General features: G+C 33.1%; 2 protein-coding genes and 1 pseudogene across 2 annotated transcripts; 1 reads left to right on the top strand and 2 right to left on the bottom strand.

The window, feature by feature from the left end:
* On the bottom strand, positions 1-768 carry LOC114743975 (uncharacterized). The gene has a single exon (XM_028932158.1). The coding sequence runs from the start codon at positions 766-768 to the stop codon at positions 1-3; it is 768 nt and encodes a 255-aa protein (XP_028787991.1).
* A 4809-nt stretch (positions 769-5577) lies between these two features.
* On the top strand, positions 5578-9964 carry LOC114743974 (nucleobase-ascorbate transporter 1-like; annotated as a pseudogene).
* Positions 9965-11362: 1398 nt separating this feature from the next.
* On the bottom strand, positions 11363-19134 carry LOC114743973 (disease resistance protein RFL1-like). The gene is made up of 4 exons (XM_028932157.1): positions 17532-19134; positions 16795-16916; positions 14343-14990; positions 11363-11851 (listed from the first exon to the last, which is right to left on the bottom strand). The coding sequence occupies exons 1-4, from the start codon at positions 19132-19134 to the stop codon at positions 11363-11365; spliced, it is 2862 nt and encodes a 953-aa protein (XP_028787990.1).
* Positions 19135-19617: the final 483 nt, after the last annotated feature.

Below are 19617 nucleotides of genomic sequence, written 5' to 3'. Positions count from 1 at the left end.
TTACCTCAAATACTCCATCACTTCTTGTACTAACTTTGGATCACACTTTATTTGATTTGGTAGTGGACCTTCCTTTTCCATGACTTCTTTTCTTATATGTGGAAGATCATATTTATTAGAACCTCTGTCCTTCAAGATTTCTACCATGCAACATTGAAGTGTTAAGAATATTTTGTTAGACTTAGTGGATGGAAATGATTCAAATGATCTAATCACTGCCGCAATCAAATCATCAGTTGTTTTTGGTGTTTCCTTGTACTGTAAAGATTGTATGCCATTAAAGAAGCCAAGATCTAGAATATTCAAGTCAGGAGAATTAGGAGGTTGGTTCATCAAGCGGATGCAAAACCCATCTTCTGTGGCAACTCGATGGAACTCACCGTCATTTGGATCAATGTGACACCTTGCATTATCCTGTTGAATATAAATTGGCTCCCCTATTGAATCTCTAGGCCACTTTGCTTTTATAGCGGGCACAACATGTCCAATAAGAAACTGTCTACTAACTTCTTTGGTAACTGAAGTTATAGGCTTTGTTATCAATGAACCTGCAGGTCTATTGACACTATTTCTCTTTGCTGGCTCTTTTGTCACCAAAGGAAAGACTCCAATTTTCCTGGAGAAAGTTTCATTGCCTTTGCAGTCAAACCTTGGGCGGGCAACAGCAACCAAGAACATCACCTTTCCAATAAAGTTTTTGTTTTGCACAGTACGCAATGGATCATTTTCTATTGATAGCATGTAATAGTTCACAGTCTTTTTTGTCATATAGAATCATTTCTCATCAATGTGAACTATATTATACATGCTTTTAAAAGTTAGATCTCTTGGCACTGAACCATTTTCAATCATGGACAAACAAAACTTTAGTTGAGCAATCTTATTCTCTTCCCTCAAATATGGCTTAATGGCATTAGAGCGTCGTTGGATAACTCCCTTCTTTTGAAGTCTAACTAAAGAGGTTTTATTTATATTCAGTGCACAGGACAAATCTCGCAAGGTGGTTCTCTTAGCAAAAGGAACTTGAAGAAATTGATCAGTGTGAAGTTCAACTCTCTTGCGACCACAATTTCCTAGCTTTTCATGACATGCACCATCCCCAACCTTTGTTTTTTGCCAAATACGTTTAATGACAAAACTGGATACTGAATACATTGATGCAACCTTCTTCTTAGCCCCTTTAATTAGTTTCCCATCTTGACTATACTGCAATAGGAGATAGGAGATGGCTCTGCGGTCTTCATTACTCAAGAACCTACGATGTTTGCCTATTCCATGATACCCAATAGTACTTGCAAATTTTATTAACCAGGAGAGACAAAGTAACAAAGCATAAAAAATTAAAATTAACAAAAATGAACACAGAGCAGCTCCAAATAAGCAGAACACAGAGCAGGACATAACCTCTATATATATATATAGATATGATTACCACAAGAAGTCACAGTCTCAAAATTATAAAAGAAGCAGATAAAATCAAAAATCAGTGATGGATAGTAGCCTACACACACGCACACATATGCAAGTAATATTTGTACTGTGTATAAAGAAATACAAATAAAAATATTCCAAGTCATGCGAATACAATGTTAATCTAAAGATATAATTAGGTACCATTAGTTTTGGGTTCATGAATGTGTTCCTCCTCCATTTGATTTGGCAGTTTGTTCAGGTCCAAGAGAAACTGGCTACCATTAGTTTCAACTACATGAATGTTTTCCTCCCTTTGTTGTTCAGCGTCATGTTCAAAGTCTGAAATTTCCACTGAAGGAACTTCCATTTCTTGAGAATGACTTGGCACTTGGTTCAGGTCCAAGAGAAACTTACCTGAAAGTGATCTCTCTTAAAGGAAACAAAATTAGTAACCAAATTAATGACATAAAAGCGAAGTGATTACAGAATTAGTAATCGAACTAGTGACTTATGCTCAAAAAGTTCTTAATCTTTGATTAAGATAACAATAAGCTGTAAAGTCTTGAAATCATATTAATGCCATCACCTGTTTCGGATTCACCAATTCCTTCGCTGTTCAAATCCGAGTTTATGGGCATTGAGAGATTGATTCTCAGCAGCGACTATGTACAGCAAGCAAGTCGAATGCCATATGCACTTCCAGAGAGATAAGCTCGTAATCTTATCGGCGACAGTAGAAGCGATGATCAAAACAAAAATCTGTAAATGAATCTTAAATAAACACAATGAATCAATAAAAACACATCGACGAAGGATAGAAGTTCTTAGATTGAGGAAAATCTGAAATTACCAAGCAGAAATTGGAAATCGTAGTACAGAGAGAGAGTTGATGGTCGGATTTGGTGCTCACGGCGTGGTCGGATTTGGTGCTGTAAAACTGAGGGTTCACGTGGATTTGTGTGGTCGGATTAGGTGTTGGAGAACTGAGGGCTTGCGTGGTCAGTAAAGGGGCTCGCGATCGGCAAGGGTATTTTCAAAAATTTGATGAGGGTATTTTTGGAAAACAGGTGCTATTTTTTAACTATTAACTAATCTAACGAACTTCCTTAATCTCTCCAAATTAGTCAACTGGGTCTTATAATTAAGATCGGAGGTAGTATTATATTTAGGATGGGAGGCAGCATGTATTAAATTCATATTAAATTAGTTGTGCATAGAAACTGACAGGTGAAGGTTTGTCACCTTGATAGATATAGCATCATTTTGGCAAATAATTTAGCAAAGTCCCCTCATTTTATGGAGGTAAATATTTGCATCCTTATCAGCCTCCGCTGTTATTATTGAAATAAAATGGATGTTGATTGAGGGGTTTAGGTTGTAATCTTGAAGGTTACTCTCTCTCTGTCTCTGTCTCTCTCGTTTTATTGAAATACAATAAAAAAAAAACGTATTAAACATTAATATTTTGTTTGATTTGCTTTGTTACAATGAGCTGAATTCGCCGATGTGGGAGATTCACACCGTTTGACTTGGTATTAAAACATTGACAAAAAATAAAAAGAAAACTCAGTTTCAAATTACCGAATTTCAAACAATTTGAATTTCAAATTGGATTTGGTTTGTTTATAATGGTCAAGAAAAAAATCACAAAAATTTATTGAATAAACAAAAATAGTGTACATAACTAATTAATCCCTGGCCGGGAAGCGTGAACGATAACATGAGTCTTTAAGGAAAGAATTACCCCGTGGGTTGTCCATTCTTTCGGGTATTCACTCAAAAATCATTGAATTGAAAAAGGCGACTTGGCCTAAACCTTACCCTCTGACTATGGTCACTATGTATTCTATTTATTCCTCTGTTCATAGGTATTTCATACATTATCCAACTCTTAACTTAGTGGAAAGCAGCAAGGAGAGCAGCAGTTATTAAGGAAACAATAACTCTTAGGCAAGGAGTAGCCTCTTCCGAGATGCAAATCATAGCTATCAGTTCAATCATTAGCTAAAGGGTGAAGTCCAAAGCTTACAGAAATCGATTTCTAGAATTCATTGCATCAGGAACAGAACTCCCAGCTTTCGTGTCTGGAGGTAAATTCACTAAAGCAAGCGCTCTTCGAAGAGGTTTATTTCGAGTAAGCTTGTTACATTGCATCAAGGCATTTTTTTTACGAGTTTTTTTGAATTGGGTAGGACACTTCTCTTCTTCACCCAAAGAAGCCTGGGCTTGAGGGTCATACAACCCATTAATTAAGGGTTGTTTACTTACTCCCGACCCTGACCCTGAATCAAGGTGTGGTAGCTTCTTATACCTAAAAAAATTTCTGTAGCTGCGCAATTCATAAAAAATTACAATTACTAATATAAAATTAAAAATAGTCAAATTAGTGACCTTCAGATTTTTGGAATTATTATGAAACACATAAATATGAACAATGTAAACTATTTTTTAAAAAAATACAGTTGAGACCCCAGAATTTTCTTTTCCCAATTTTAAATATTTCATATAGTTTTAAAATTTTGTATTATTCAATAGAAATATTTCAAAAATTATATATTCTTTCCTCTATCTCCTCTTAGGGTGCCCTGACCCTCTCTGCATCCCAATGAAGGGTAAAACAGTCACTCCATTTATTAGACGAAGAGTGCATTAAAAGAGAATGCTTCCCTCCTATGAGGATCTGTTTGGCTCAATGGAGAAAAGAAAGAAAAGGGAAGAGATTTTAATAAAGGGAATGAATTGAACAGTGAGGGGATGAGAGAGATTTTAATATTATCTTGTTTGGACTAATTAGAAGGAAGAGGACGGGATGAATTTTAATGTTATCTTATTTGATTTAGAAAGGGAAGGGATGAAAAATATTTTTATAAGGATAATTTTATCCTTGTTCTGTTTAAGTTCTTTTTATATTCCAACTTTCATAATGTTTAATAAAATATAATATTAAATTACATATAGTATATAAAAGTATCATTTATAATTATACTTACAGCATGTATACCATAATAATTGTAAATATTATAACCATAATATATAAATACACACAATAATAACTAAACTTAACATACACGCACACTCATAACTCATTGAAAGAATCAATTTTTATGGCATTGTTGTTAAGAATTTTTCGGTATAATTAGTTAACTGTCAATTTTTTAGTTAACAATTTTTGCTTGATATTGATCGGAGCATTTTGACACTAAAATACAATTTTAAACTTTTAATGTTTTAATTTAAAATTTCCATTAATAAATTTTAATTAAAAAATATTTTTTAAAAAATTTGATAGTTAAATGACCGCAAATAAATATATAACTGTATACAAATAGGGTGAGCCAGATTAGAAGAGAAAGAAAGGCAAAAATGTAGGATGAAAATATTAAACATAATAATGAACAATTTACTCAAAACAAGATAAATATATACTTTTTCCTTCTAAATCCCTCCAATTTTGGAGGAAGAGTAATAAGCCGAGGAGAGGGAAAACTTTATAAAATTTTTCCTCCCCTTCTACAAATTTTGGATTGCCAAACAAAGGAAGGGGAGCAAAATCCCTCCCTTTCCCTTCAAATTTCTCATAGCAAACGCACCTTTACTAAGTTCCACATAAAGTCTTGAAACTTCCTAGCTTCTTTCCAATGACCCTACTTGTGATTTTGTGAATTATGGCGCCGTTGGCTTCCATGATGGTAGCCATTGAGGAATGAAATGGAAGGTCTTTGGGTGGATTTGTCATTCTGCATTCTATTAAAAAAAAAAAAAGTAAGCTCATCGACCACACCAGAGGGATTTACACAGCAGCTTTGAACCAACACAAACACAGCCATATTTAGGGGTGTTTAGGTAAAAACAAAATTATAGTTTTACAAATGTTTTTACAGTATACAAAGTAAATATGTAAAAAAGTTTATCTCGATTTGTGAAAAAATGCTCCTGAGAAACATTTAGCCAAACAACCCCTCATTTCCTTGTGTACTATTTCCTTGTTTATTCATTTTCATGCCTTTCTTTGCATACTTTATATCTGCACTTTACTTTGCTCTGAATTCCTTTCCTTCCACCTTTTTCCTCTTTCCTTCTGTTATTACTATTATTTTTTTTCCCTTTCGTCTCTTTGTTTCTCTTCTTGTGCGCCCGCCCTGTCAGAAGCTTCAGCCTTGAACAATGGCGGACAATGTCCATGCACCTATGGATCAGCTTCAGGACCTTGAGTACTGCATAGACTCAAATCCTCCGTGGGGTACGCCTCGCTCTCTCTTTCTATAATCTCATTTGGGTTTTGTTTGTTTCTGTTTTCCACGCTTAAAGAAATGTGCTTTGTGGGTCTCTCTCCCTCTATTGTTTTGGCGTCTCTTGCCTTACTCATTATTACTTCAATTTTCTATTGCTTCTCGTGTTCCTTTCATAATCATGTGCCCATAAAAGAGGAGCTTTTTTAAATATTGATTTGATGTAAACTTGCTGTCAATTTTTCTTCCCCTCAAAACAGAGGATGGAAAGCTTGTCAGTTTCTAAAAATATCATGACTAAACTTTCTTCTTAGAACTATGGACATTTCTTAATTGAAGGGGACATGCCACTATTTGTTTTTAGTTTTCTGAGTTACTAAAGAACTGTATAAACATGCTTTCACTGTCTTTTTGGTTGTGTCGATTAAAAGTTCAAATTTTTAAGCTTCTCTCTGTTTGCTCACTGAGGGTAATTTTCTTTATACATTTGGGAACAAATTTACGTTGTGCATTCTGGCTTTAAAATTAGCATCTCGAGCTTCCTAGCACTTAATTATCCTGTTTACGTAGCTATGAAAGAGTAATAACCATGCGTCGCAAATGAGGGCATAGATAGTGGCATCATGTCATGCCAAGTTACCCATTTACCCTGTTGAGTTTAAGCTTTCTCCTTCTAGCTAGTTCTAGTGAATGGGTAATTAATTGCTGTTGACATTAAAGTGGCCCCACATATTTATTTAAGACCAACCCTTTATTTATTTAACTTTTTTCCATTAGTAACCCCTGCATGAGTTGATGTTCTATCTGTAATAGCTGATTCAATATTACTTGTTTATTTTTGGTGTAGCTTACACCTACAGTGAAACTATTGGGAATTCAAATCAGCTTGTATAGTTAAAAGGTTTAAGCTACTGGGCTATCTGGAATTGAGAAATGGAGTCATAGCATTAAAAATGACACAAATAGTTACTGACTTTATTTTCTAGAATTTGGACTATTTGGACTAACTACTTAGAACTGTGTTTTCTTTGGACATACTTTGCCGAATTTACTTGTGTTTGTTATAAGGTTCTCCCAAAAAAAAAAAAAAAGGAGATATGGAGAAGGTTTAGGAAGACTCAATCATGTGCTTCTTGAGTTATGAATATTATGCGCTTGTTATGTTTTTGGTGGAAAACTTGATAGTTAATGCCTGAAACCTCTATGAATGGAGTCTTTTTGTTCTTTTATTTATTTATTTATAATCATAGTTAAGAATACTCATTTTTCTTTAGATGGCTAGCTGCATGAAGTACAGATGGGAACTTCATGAAGGTCCCTTGAGGGTCCTTACCCTGGAAAATGTATTAGCATAATACTAATCTGTATCACACAAAATTCAGTGTCATTGGTGTGTAAAGATTCACTTGGATGTTTACTTGTGAGTGACTGAGGTCTAGTTGAGTTGCATCAAGAAACCGTAGTCCTAATCTAGTCCTCTGTTGTAATTTAAGCATATGAATGTAAGTTGTGTGATATATTGCCTGTGCAAGTCAAATGATAAAAGAAAGCTATTCTCATGTTCTGCTGCTGACTTTCTTCCACTAATCTATAGAGTGTTCTATTGTGGGCTTGTGTGCGTGTGCTTGCATTTGAGTGTGAATGAGAGAGAGATAGAGGGAGGGAGGGAGGGAGGGAGGGAGGATTCTTTTACACCCTATGTATCTTGACATCTGAAACGTTCTAGCTTTCTCAACTTAAACAAATATATGATCTTGGTTACAGAATAAAACCTCCAATATTTAGACAATGAAGGGTACGTGTAGCTACATGTTTCTTTACATTTTTTTTCCAATTCAATTTTGTCCCTTTTCCTGCTCATAGTGAATGCCTTATGTTGCAGTGGAAACTATCATATTGGGATTTCAAAATTACATATTGGTGCTGGGGACAAGTGTGATGATATCTTCATTGCTCGTTCCAGCCATGGGAGGAAGTGATGTAAGCTGAATTTCTGCTGTTTGTCTTTCATCTTTTCTACTTCCTTCACTATTGCTTACTTGTCCATGCATGGTTTAAAAGCCTTGTATTCTTGTTTCACTAAAGAGCGTGAAGGAATGGTATATCAGTTTGTTTATGCTTTGTATCGTTAAGTATCTACATTTAAGTTACATTATGCTTGCTGCTGATCTCGTGCCAATTCCCATTCTAATCTGTAACTTGACAAAGCTTCACAGAATTCTTTTTAACTATATAGGGTTAAATTTTTGGCCAACATGATCTTGTCAGGTTCTGTTAATATGGTGCACAAAGCATTTAGTGATTTGCTTACTCATAAAACCAGGGTGACAAAGCAAGAGTAATATAAACTTTACTCTTTGTAGCTGGCATCAACATACTTCCCCAATCACTTTTCAGAACCAGATTGCCTACAGTTGTTGGAGGATCTTATGCCTATTTAGTTCCAATTGTTTATGTTATCAGTGACTCCTCATTGCATCTAATTAGTGATAATCATGAAGTAAGTTTCATTCATCCATCTCTTCGTTGTGGTCAATTATTTTAGTAATGCACAGTGGTTTTCTATTGTTTCTTGCCATCTGATAATTGATTGAGGTTCTTCCTTTGTCATTAGCAGAGAGATTTATACAGTCAATGCGAGCTATACAAGGAGCTCTAATTGTAGCCTCAAGTATTCAGATAATCCTGGGATACAGCCACGTTGGGGGACTACTTTCAAGGCACACAAATTGCATTTGAAAATGTTGGTGAAATGAATTTTACCAAAAACAATATATCCAAGCATTTACTGAAATATGGTTTATGGATCTTCTCCTCAGATTTTTCAGTCCTCTTAACATGGCACCTGTAGTTGGATTGTTTGGATTAGGATTATTTCAACGAGGATTTCCTGCGATATGCGCTGCTATGAGCAGCTCTACATGTTATACATTCGAGGGGAAAATAAAATGACAAGGCAAATTATGTGACCACACCATTTCAATTACAAAAGGACGTTTACTCTGGATGATGCTTAATAGTAGCATCTAAAAAGCCCTTGTACTAAATTATTTGATTCTCTATTTCAGTTGAGAAACTGTGTAGAAATCGGTCTGCCAATGCTGTTGTTGGTGATTGGATTGTCACAAGTAAGTGGAAAATCACTGATAAAACATGCTGGATCAAGTCATCACCTTATGAGTTCTTCCTTCAGGCAAAACTAATTCTGTATAAATTGCAGTATTTTAAGCATATGAGACCATTTAGAGATAACCCTATATTTGAGTGATTCCCAGTGTTGATTTGCATTGCCATTGTTTGATCTAAGGTATTATACTTGCTGCAAGTGGAGCTTACCAGCACAAACTTGCTAGAACACATCATTTTTGTCATACAGACAGAGCAAACCTGATATCTACAGCCCCATGGTACACCATCTTTTTGTTGGATTCTTCTTATGTTTTGAACACTCTGTTGCCGAGGTCTGAGGTTTTGTTTCCATGCTACTAAAAGGTTCATGTTTCCATACCCCCCCAATGGGGCCCACCAACATTTTCCCCCGGTCATGTATTTGCTACAATGTCGGCAGTTATTGTCTCAATGGTTGAGATAACCATCTGCTATCCTATTCATGTCATTCATTATTATTACTGTTGTTTTCAATGTCCTTGCAAAGAGAGTGATGTTCTTTTCTGATGCAACTCAACATGCCTAAGTTATGTTTGGCCAGATGCAAAAAAAAAAAAAAAAAACATGGGCTTTTCAATATTTGTGTTACATATATTCTATGTAATGTAAATATGATAATTTCCCCCCGATTTTATGTCTTGTTCAAATGGTTTGGAAATTCCAAGGTCTTGAGAAGTTAGAATCCCCACACACCAGTTGCCACCTTCGTGCTCACATTCACATATTCCTATTGACGGTTTCTGAACATATTTTTCCCAACTCACTTATTTGGTAGTTATTAGACAAAGGGGTTTTTCTTCCTTGTTTTGCAGCAATGTCTATTATACCATTGTAATCTTATTCAACATTTCTTTCTATTACTTTTTCAAAGTAAGAGGATGATGTTTAATTTTTACCCTCAAATTCTATTTTTCCATTCCGTTCGTTTTCAAGGTGCATACCAAGTGATAAGAGGAAGAATGTAGAATAATCATAATGTTAGCCTCTTAACTATTTTGTGAATTTTGCTTTTTCTGATAAAAATTTTTTCAATGTAGTCAACTGCTGGATACAAGGCAGCATCCCGATTGGCAATCGCAACTCCACCTCCTGCATATCTTTTGAGTCGAGGCATCGATTGGCAAGTCAGTCACTATTTACCAGAATCAGTTTAAGTACTGCCTATGATCATACTGATTGTTAAATTTTGATTATGTTGATTCGTTAGTCTTGTTACTTGAATTGCAAGAAATTCATAATAACATTATTATAGATAAGATACTTTGGTTTATAGTAAGTGGAGTGTGCTATGGATGATATTTTTATTGTTAAATTAAATGCTAGGAAGTTTAGTCATATTTTTTTTATAGTTATCCCTTATCACTATTCCTTGTAAAGGATAGATATAATTTTTTTTAATAACATAATCAAATTCTATTTGATGATAGATTAATATTATTATCCCTTTAATGATGTTTTCTCTTAAAAATTGTTTTAATTTTTATACAAAATGTAGGCAACTCTTAAAAAATTTATAGTTATTTACGGTTGTCAAATTGATGGATTGGATTATAAAATTTCACTTAAAAAGCTTTATAAACGTTAACGTGATTTTATCCTTCTGAAGGATAAAGCAAGTGTGGAGAGATTATGGGTGATACCTTTAAAACTTACTCGTCTCCAATTTAAAAGTATGTTATCCTTTTTTTTTTATTTGAAAAACCTTTTTTGTGATGATTTTTTTTTTGTATAAATGAATATAGAATTGTGATTGTATTTTTTTAAAAATAATAACAACTATATTGCAAGATTGAAATAAAGCATAACATAAGAAATCATTGATTGATACAATATTTGAAATGAAATAAGTTGTGCAACAAAGGCCACAGTTATTGTATTTTGTGTACAATCTTGAATACAGTAACATAGCTCTGACGGACTCAAATGAAATGCAACTTCAAAGTAAAGGTATGTCCCAATTTTTAAGCTTTTTTTAAAAAAAATAATTTTCGTGTAATTTTCAACTCACCGATACAAATCCAACATATTTTCACACACAACTTAGTAAAACACAAATGCAGATAAAGAAACCATTGGAAGATCCAAAGCTCATCATCACCCCTTCATTATCTAACTTTCCGATTTATCTCCAAGGCTGACAACAAAAAAAAAACAACTAATTAGCAACTTAATCAAAATGGAACATATAGACAAAATAAATATTAATAACCTTGTTTATTCTTCAGAATCTTCGAGACTGTCCTTCGATAATGTGTATCAAATTAGAGCTAACTATTTATAATGATGAGAAATAATGTGCTAAAAATGTGTAAATGGTGGAAATTAATTATTTTTGAGTTCTATATAATTATTCAACTTCTAATATTACCATAACATGTCACTTATTTAATACGAGTACATTATTATGATTTTGATATGACGACCGTTATATAGACATGAAAATTTTTTTGGGAGTGATTGCATTTTCTTATTAAAAAAATAGAGGGATGTGTGTGTGTTAAGATAGAATCTTTTTCTCGTAATATGACAATAGTTTGAAAGAAAGAGTGTAGCTACGAACCTGATGATGAGGGCTTGTCGTCTAATGGGATGTTTGATATCTTTGGACAATTTTCTATTTTTAGAGTACCAGGAAGGTGGTTGAATTCATAACTTTCATAAATCTCTCTCAACTTTGGCAACTTCGTGAGATCCAAATCATTCAGTTTAGGAAACAGCCTTTGATGATGAGCAGCTACTTCACCTTCATAAGCTCCAACAACCCTCTCCAACTGAGAGCAATTCCATATAGTTATTTGCTTCAATGAAGGACAATGAGATGCCAGAGAATACGAGAACACCCTTCTCACTTTGCGGCAATGCCATATACGAATGGTCTCAAGTTTGGGGAAGCAAACAGCGGAAGTAGTAGACAGATTCTTAAGTGACTCTTCACAAAATATTTCCTCCCATTCATGGCATCCTTCTACCTCAAGTCTCCTTAACTCTGGAAGGCTTGTAACAATAGCTAGAGTGAAGATACTTTTTAATTTTGGACAGTGCTGCAATAAAACATTTTCAAGTCTATGGAGGCTCACAATTTGGGTGGGGCCCTTCCAAATGTATTCTAATTTTGTTAGACTTACTAACCGTATAGAACACAATTCTGACTTTACCACCCTCATTGTGTCATTCCCATGTTTCTGTGAAGTAAATATATTCGGTGATTAGATGAAAATTCAACATATGGACTATATACACACATGAACCACATAAATTTAATGGCACTGTAACATTAAAAAGTGAACCCCATTCATTTCACATATTTATAAAACTGTAATAAGATAAGCTCAGTAAGATGAATTTTATTAAGTTAGACTTTTCTTATACATATTATTGATGGTCCAATGTGAAATACACACACAAATAACTATGCATCGACGTTTATTTATTTCAAATGATAAAGAACTGCTCAAAAATAAAACGGAAACAAAAAATGATTCCGAAACCATGTAACCAGGCATTAGTGTGAACTGCTAATGTTTCACGTAATTTCCAGTTCGATTTCATGACAAGAACACTCCTTTATAGATGCAAAATATTAAATAAAAATCGAAATGATTATTGCTTTTCATTTGGATATAGTTTTGTTATTAGTATATATTGTTTGATAGTAAACACAAATATTTCAAATAAATTTAAAAAGTAAACAAGAGGAAAAGAAAATAGGTGCTGTAAAAAGAATTTTCTCACGTCCAAAAAAAATGAGAAAATATTTCCAATGATTCATTCTGCACAAAACAATCATCAACAAGTACTTTTTACAATAACAAAGAAGTTATTTCCTTGACAAAGCTGTAAAATGAAAAATATAAAGCCTCGTGTATGATAAAGAATTAAAAAATAAGTTTAACAAATTCATCCATAAAAAAATAACAAATAAATGTTAAGATAATAGTTATTTATATTTAAAAAAGAGAAAATTTAAAAAAAATAGTGGAATCATTACCTCTAAAATTGGATAATAAAAAAATTGCGATATATATGTGTGTCTACGGAAACCTTGAATAAAGAAAAAGAAATAGTGAGGGAAAACACTCACGTGCGAGAAGATCTCTCTCAATTTCGGCAATGACCGCAAGCTTACGTACTTCAATTTGAGAAGTGGTAGCCGATCCCCATATGATGCTTCTTCAACAAGCCGCTCCAGTTTAGAATAATTTCAAATCAAAGGTTGCTGAGAGATTAAAGCATGCCAGTTAGTTTCACCTAAAAAGTTGAAAGGAAAACATACAAATTTTAATAGCAATACAAGATGCACAATGACAAAGATCTTTTTAACGTCCACAGAAAATTTAACAAATTGGTAATTTATAGATATTATATCCACTCCAACTTATTCTAAACAAAATACACTCCCACATAATTATTTGCTTGACAAAATAAAAAATCAAAAGTGTTGTTTGGAAAAATGAAATTAATTATTTGACAAAAAAATTAAAATGAACTAAAGAGATTAAAATTTTTATCAAATTCATATGTGGAAAGATAAATTAAAAAATGCAGCTTGCAAATAATATTTTGTAGTACTGAAAAAAGAAAAAGAAAATTTGAGCAGTATAATGTAAATGCTAAATAGAAATTCTATGAAAAAGAGGTAGGTGAGCGAAAGAAAAATTTTATCAAAATGTTTGAAATCTCTAGTGAGAACTTCTATGGACACTAATTTATATTATGCTAGCCATTATAAGTATTTTCCGAATTGATCATTTAATGGAAAAATAAAAATAATGTACTTTTAAAATTGTGTTAACATAATCTCAACATGCGTTTTACCAGAGTCAATCAATTTTTATAGTAACATAGAAAATGTGTGACTGGCAAATGTTGTATACACTTTTTACTACATGATCATGTTAATTCTCTATTATAACAACTATATCACATTTAATAAATAATATATATATTCTTTTTTTAAACAAGAAGTACACATATTAAAAATATTTCTCTTAAAGTATGTGTAGTTTTTAGATAATGCATCAATACTAATTTATTTTTGAATAAAAATAACTTTGAACAAGCACTTCCCACAATAAATACCTAATAGCAAAAACAATATGAAAAACTCATTTCCTTGACCAAAATGCAGAATAAGCAATATAAAATGCTACTGCATCTGACAAATAAAAGTCATTATTTAAAAAAAATTAATAAGAAAAAGGGAAAGCTCAAAAAAGCAATAATATTTATTATTATGAAAAATAAGGAAAACTCAGAAAATAATTTCATCGTGCAGCCTGAATATGTAGCTAAGAAAATTCAATAATAAAAAAAGGTTTATACAGGTATAATAAAGTGAAGTCAAAAATAAAATAATTACTGTAGAAGTTATCTTTAATGATTATACAAATATATATTATACGATAGCAAACAAAAATTTTTCAAATAAAAGGGAGATGTAAATTGAACATGGCTACTTTAGCAAATGCATCAACATATATGGATTATTATTATTTCTAATATGCAATGAGAGATATTGCAGACAAGGCTTACATATGGATAATCATGGAGTAGTGGATCCCCATGTGCAGCTTCTCTGTTAATGAGCCTCTCAAATTCAGAGCAATTGTCTATGGATATAAACTCTAGTGAAGGACAATGAGATGCCACAGAATAAGATAACAACCATCTCACTCTGTTGCAACTGCGTATGAAAATCTGCTTAGGTTTGGGGAAGCAAATATTAGAAGAAGAGAGGTTTTTGAGTGATTCTTCACAAAATATTCCCTCCCATTCCTCGCAATCATATACTTGAAGTGTTCTCAACTCTGGAAGGCTTGCAACAATAACAAGAGTGAAGATACTTTTTAATTTTGGGCAGCTCCACAATAAAACATTTTCAAGTCTATGGAGGCTCACAATTTGGGTGGGGCCCTTCCAAATATATTCCAATTCTGGTAGACCATCTAATGTTAATTCACTCAACTCTGAATCCAGTTTTGGAGGTTCTTGGGCTTTAATAGATTCTTCATCATCTTTTACTCTTCCTCTGACTTGGATTTCCAATATACCTTTCTTTTTTCCACTTCTTTCAATGTGTACACTTTTCAACCTTAGAAAAAGGATCAAGGATTGCTCATTTTGCAATTGATTGAATCTTTTTGCTATAACGCCCACATAAGCACTGTCAGTCTCCTTTCCCTGTAAATGTATTAAAATTAGAATGATAAAATGGACTGATTATGATAACTTGCTTTTTACTCTAACTAGATTGTAGATTAAACCCGGTAAGTTTCTTGTATTATATATTAATTATTGCCAACTATTGCTGGTAAATAATCCTTTTTAACAAGTAGGCAAATATAAATAGTAACAATCACGACTTTTTTGTTACCAAAATTTGAAATGAAAAAATAAAAATTTTAATAGCAATAAAAGAGGCACGGTAAGAGAGATCTTTTTAAATATCAAAACAAAATTTAAGAAAAACATTTATCTTAAAGTGTGGTATCATAAATAATTATTTTATTGAAAAAAATATAAAATTTGGCCGTGGACTTTTATTTATTATTGCTACTCAGTCCTTAATCTTCCCTTTAATCTTTAGCATATTACATACTCCATTATGCAAAGTTCTTCAATCACATATATGATCATTTATGTATCCTATACATTTTAAAAATATTATCATTGAGGTGCGCTGCAAACTAAATTTTATACCGAGAACCAGCAGCAGTACAGAGATATAGAACTTCATGATACAAACATTGTTATATAGTTAAAAGTCTTTAAATAAAGAAAGAAACGACAGTAATTTATAATATATTAGATGGTGATAGAAATTGTGACTTGCAAAACTATTTACGATAACAAGCAACACTTGACTTTCATTTTGAAATTGATTTCACGTATTTTTTAAATGGTGGTAATTAACATAATCTCAAAATGCATCTAACAAACGAATATTCTATATATTTTTTGCTACATGATTGCATTCAACCTCTATTATAAACTTTAATTAATGGTGTGTGTGTATCTATAAGTAGACATATTATATATTTCTTGACCAACACGAATAATTATTTGACCAAAAATTGAAATATGAACATACAATTGTTTTTAGGCACAGGGAGACAGTTAAAAAGTGTTTTTTCTCATCCACGAAAAAGCATGGCAGAAAAATCCAAATGAAGAAAGAACATTTAATATATGGATAATGCATCAATGCTAATTAATTATAAATAGAATGACTTTGAATAAGTATTGCCCGCGATAAATAACTGATGCCAAAAAAAAAATTAATAAGAATTAAAATGAAAAATACAAAGCTTGAAAAACAATAGCATTTTGTTATCTTCAAAATAAAGAAAAACCCAAAAAGTAGTTTTATCGCGTAGCCTAAATACTGAGCTCAGAAAACTTCATAATAAAAAGAGGCTTATATAGTTACAATGAACTCAAGGCAAAAATAAAATGACTATTATCTCCTACTAAGAATATTTTTTAAAACATAAATATATATTATACCATTGTAAACATGGCTATCTTTAAATTAAAAAGAAAGTAGAGGTAGAATAAACAAAATGAAAAATAACATGACTCTTGTTGGTTATTGAGAGAATATATATATATATATATTTATACTTGTATATATTGTTCGATCATAAGCACGGATTTTTCAAATTAAACGAAAAAGTTAATATCTTCAATTTGTTTTTGAAAATAAAATAGGTAGAGTGAGCAAAATGAAAAAAATACCTACAATGTGTGAAATTATTAGCAGTTGCATGATTCTAGTTTTTTTTTTTTTGGTTCAGCACAAGAGTTAAAATAAGAAGGCATTGATTTCACATAATTGAGAAAAGGATATCAAATTTACATGTATCAAAAGAGAAAACCAAAAAATTCGGTTTAAAAATTAAATTTTCATCAAATGTGTAAATGCGGACTATTATTTCTATTATGCAATGATTCAAAGAGGGATATTGCGGAGGATAAGACTTACATGTGGATAATCTTGTATATCATGAAGTAGTGGATCCCCTTGTGCAGCGTCTTTATCAATGAGCCTCTCAAATTCAGAGCAATTGCATATAATTATTTCATCCAGTAAAGGACAATAAGAAGCTAGGGAATAAGACAGTAGCCATTTCACTTTGTCACAACCATTAATACGAAGTTTTCTAAACTCTGGCAGGCTCGTAATGGTGGCATACGAGAAGATACAAATTCTCAATTTAGGGCAATTCCGTATCCATAGCTCTTCTAACATAGGGAGAGAGCAGCCAATACATGAATCTTGAAACACTTGTTCAAGACTGTTCATTTCAAACAATCTTAAAGTGATCAAGCGTGAGAACACTTGTTGTGTTTGAAGAATGTTCACATCAGGCTTCTCAAGGATGAATCTTTTCTCTTGACAGCATGATACCCCTAAGTGGTTTATTTGAAAATTTATATCTTTATAATCCCACTCACAATTTTCCAGCCAAAGGTGATTTGCTCTAAGAATGAGATTTTTCATTGATGAATTCAAAGCAGAGACTCTAAAGCCTTGTATGCATAAAGCTCTTAATGTTTCACGACAACTATCCAGATATTCTTGAAAAGGGTCATCTTTATATGCACGAATTATACTACATGTGGAGTCATAAAGAACATACCTCTTTAATCTTGAAAGAGAGAAATTATGTGGGATGACTGTTTTGTAGTCCAAAAAATATAATTCTTCAAGCTGCTCACATCTACCAATTACTTCTATAGGGCTTTTCTCAATTCGACAATCATATATGTCTAAAAGTTTCAGCATTTTTATGTCTACAATTCCAGCAGGCAATTCATCAAACAAAGAACCACGTAAGTCAAGAATCTCCAATGTTGTGAATTCACCCAATAGAGAGATATCACCCAATTTTTTCCCTCTAATACATAAGGTGTGAAGATATGTTAATGACACAATTGATTGTGGGATTGAACAAACAGATGATCGCTTTTGAAATCCCCATTCCAAGCCCTTCCGAAATCCCCATTCAAAGCCATACTTTATGAGTGCCAAGACTTTGAGTGCTTTTACTGCTCCCAAATCTTCAATAAACCCATGAGGTTGAAGTAGCAAAATCTCTAGTGTCAAACAATGCAATTGATAAGAGAGATTGAAATTATCATCTAAATCCCAAAATGAGAGTGCTTTTGTATCTTTCAGATTTTGGCGATAGCCAAGCAAAATGTTTGAAACTTCACTACTGTCCACCAAAATCACCTGACCTTGCTTCTTTGCAATCCATAAGGCTACATCACGAACTAAGTCATGCATTTTTACACATGCTTTCTTCTCTATACTGACTAACAAACAAGAATCCAACAAGATCTCAAGAGCATCAAAAATCACTCTCCTTGCATCCTCTATTGTAACAATAGACTCCTCTGACTCAAGTGTCTTCATGCCAAATCGAATTAAATCTTCTTTGTGGATTTCATGATCTTCAGGGAACATAGAGCATAATAAAAGGAGTGACTTGGCTGTGGAACTGGGCAAACTACTATAACTCCATTCGAGGCATGAATAAGCACTCACAAAACCTTGTCCAACATTCAACGGTTGGAAGTGTCTTAGTCTCCATAATGCTGATTCCCATGCTTCAATATGTTTTCCCTTTAAGGACCTTCCAACTGCTACAATTGCAATTGGCAGCCCCTTGCACTCATCAACAATCTTCTCTCCCACATCACCAAACATATTTGAGGGATCATTGCATAGGTCTGCATGCTTCTTGAACAAGTCCCATGCCTCCTCCTTAGTTATCAAAGGTAGTTCAATCTTAGGCTCACAACCCATGGAGCCACATACATTGCGAAGGCGAGTTGTTAACAAGATATGACAACCTTCAACAAGTGGAATGCCAATATCTTCAAGGTTTAGATGCTCCCACAAATCATCCAGGATTATAAGAATCTTCTTATTTTTCAATCCTTCTGATAGCCTTTGTGCTTTAGTAAGTTGAGTTGCCTCTTGAAATTGCAAGCCTATTTGCCCTGCTATTTCTTGCTGAATGTTCAGAATATTTGGGGGTTTAGAAACGACTACCATGATGACCTTGTCAAAAAGCTTCAACTCATCCACTTTCTTCCCCACTTCCTTTGCCAAAGTGGTTTTGCCTGAGCCTGCTATACCATACAATCCCACCTTGTTGTTTTTGCCATTTATAATTGCCTCCAAAAGACGATCATAAATTGATTTTCTTGAGTCGAAATCCATAAACTCTTTGGAAGAGAAGTATCTAATGCCAGGAAGTTGGGTCAGTTGGGAAAATGGCTCAAAGTTGGAATTTTGTTTGAGATTTGTCATATGCTTAGACTTATTTTACATTTGCTTTGCTATAGAATATCTTAGTGACACATTAAAACACTTGTTTCGTCCTCCTTCAAGCTCTTGTTGTAGCTTTTGCACCTCTTCTAGGATTGCATTCACATCATCCAACCACTTCTTCACGGATGGCATTATTTCTTCAGTTTTTCGATCAGCTTCTTCCTTGCGCTTTTTCATGTCTTCTAGTTTCGCCTCCAGCTCTTGTTTTGCTTTCTCAACACCTCCAATGAATTGCTTGAAGCAGAACAAATAAGAAGCTCCTTGTACAATTGGAGCCACCAAATATTCTGCAAGCTTTGACCCGATTGATATCACAAGCTCTGCCATCTGATGCAATAAAACGCAATCACATATACTTACTTAATGTTGCTTTTACATACTTTTGCTGCCAATTAATATAAAATCTAAATAATGACATAAAAATTAACAATGCAGAAAGACGATAACTGAAACTAATTAATT

Source organism: Neltuma alba, unplaced genomic scaffold (genome assembly GCF_004799145.2).
Source record: "Neltuma alba isolate B1F8T4 unplaced genomic scaffold, ASM479914v2 tig00004204_pilon, whole genome shotgun sequence".
NCBI classification, from domain to species: domain Eukaryota; kingdom Viridiplantae; phylum Streptophyta; class Magnoliopsida; order Fabales; family Fabaceae; genus Neltuma; species Neltuma alba.
This window is presented reverse-complemented; position numbering and strand designations above follow the sequence as displayed.

What these genes read in the sequence shown, in the direction of transcription:
- LOC114743975 (XM_028932158.1), bottom strand. Translation starts at nt 768, where the DNA reads ATGACAAAAAAGACTGTGAACTATTACATGCTATCAATAGAAAATGAT.
- LOC114743973 (XM_028932157.1), bottom strand. Translation starts at nt 19,134, where the DNA reads ATGACAAATCTCAAACAAAATTCCAACTTTGAGCCATTTTCCCAACTG. An exon ending in TATAGAAGTAATTGGTAGAT is followed by an intron (nt 16,917 to 17,531) that starts GTGAGCAGCTTG and finishes CTTATTCCCTAG; the next exon opens with CTTCTTATTGTCCTTTACTG. An exon ending in ATATACAAGATTATCCACAT is followed by an intron (nt 14,991 to 16,794) that starts GTAAGTCTTATC and finishes ATACATTTACAG; the next exon opens with GGAAAGGAGACTGACAGTGC.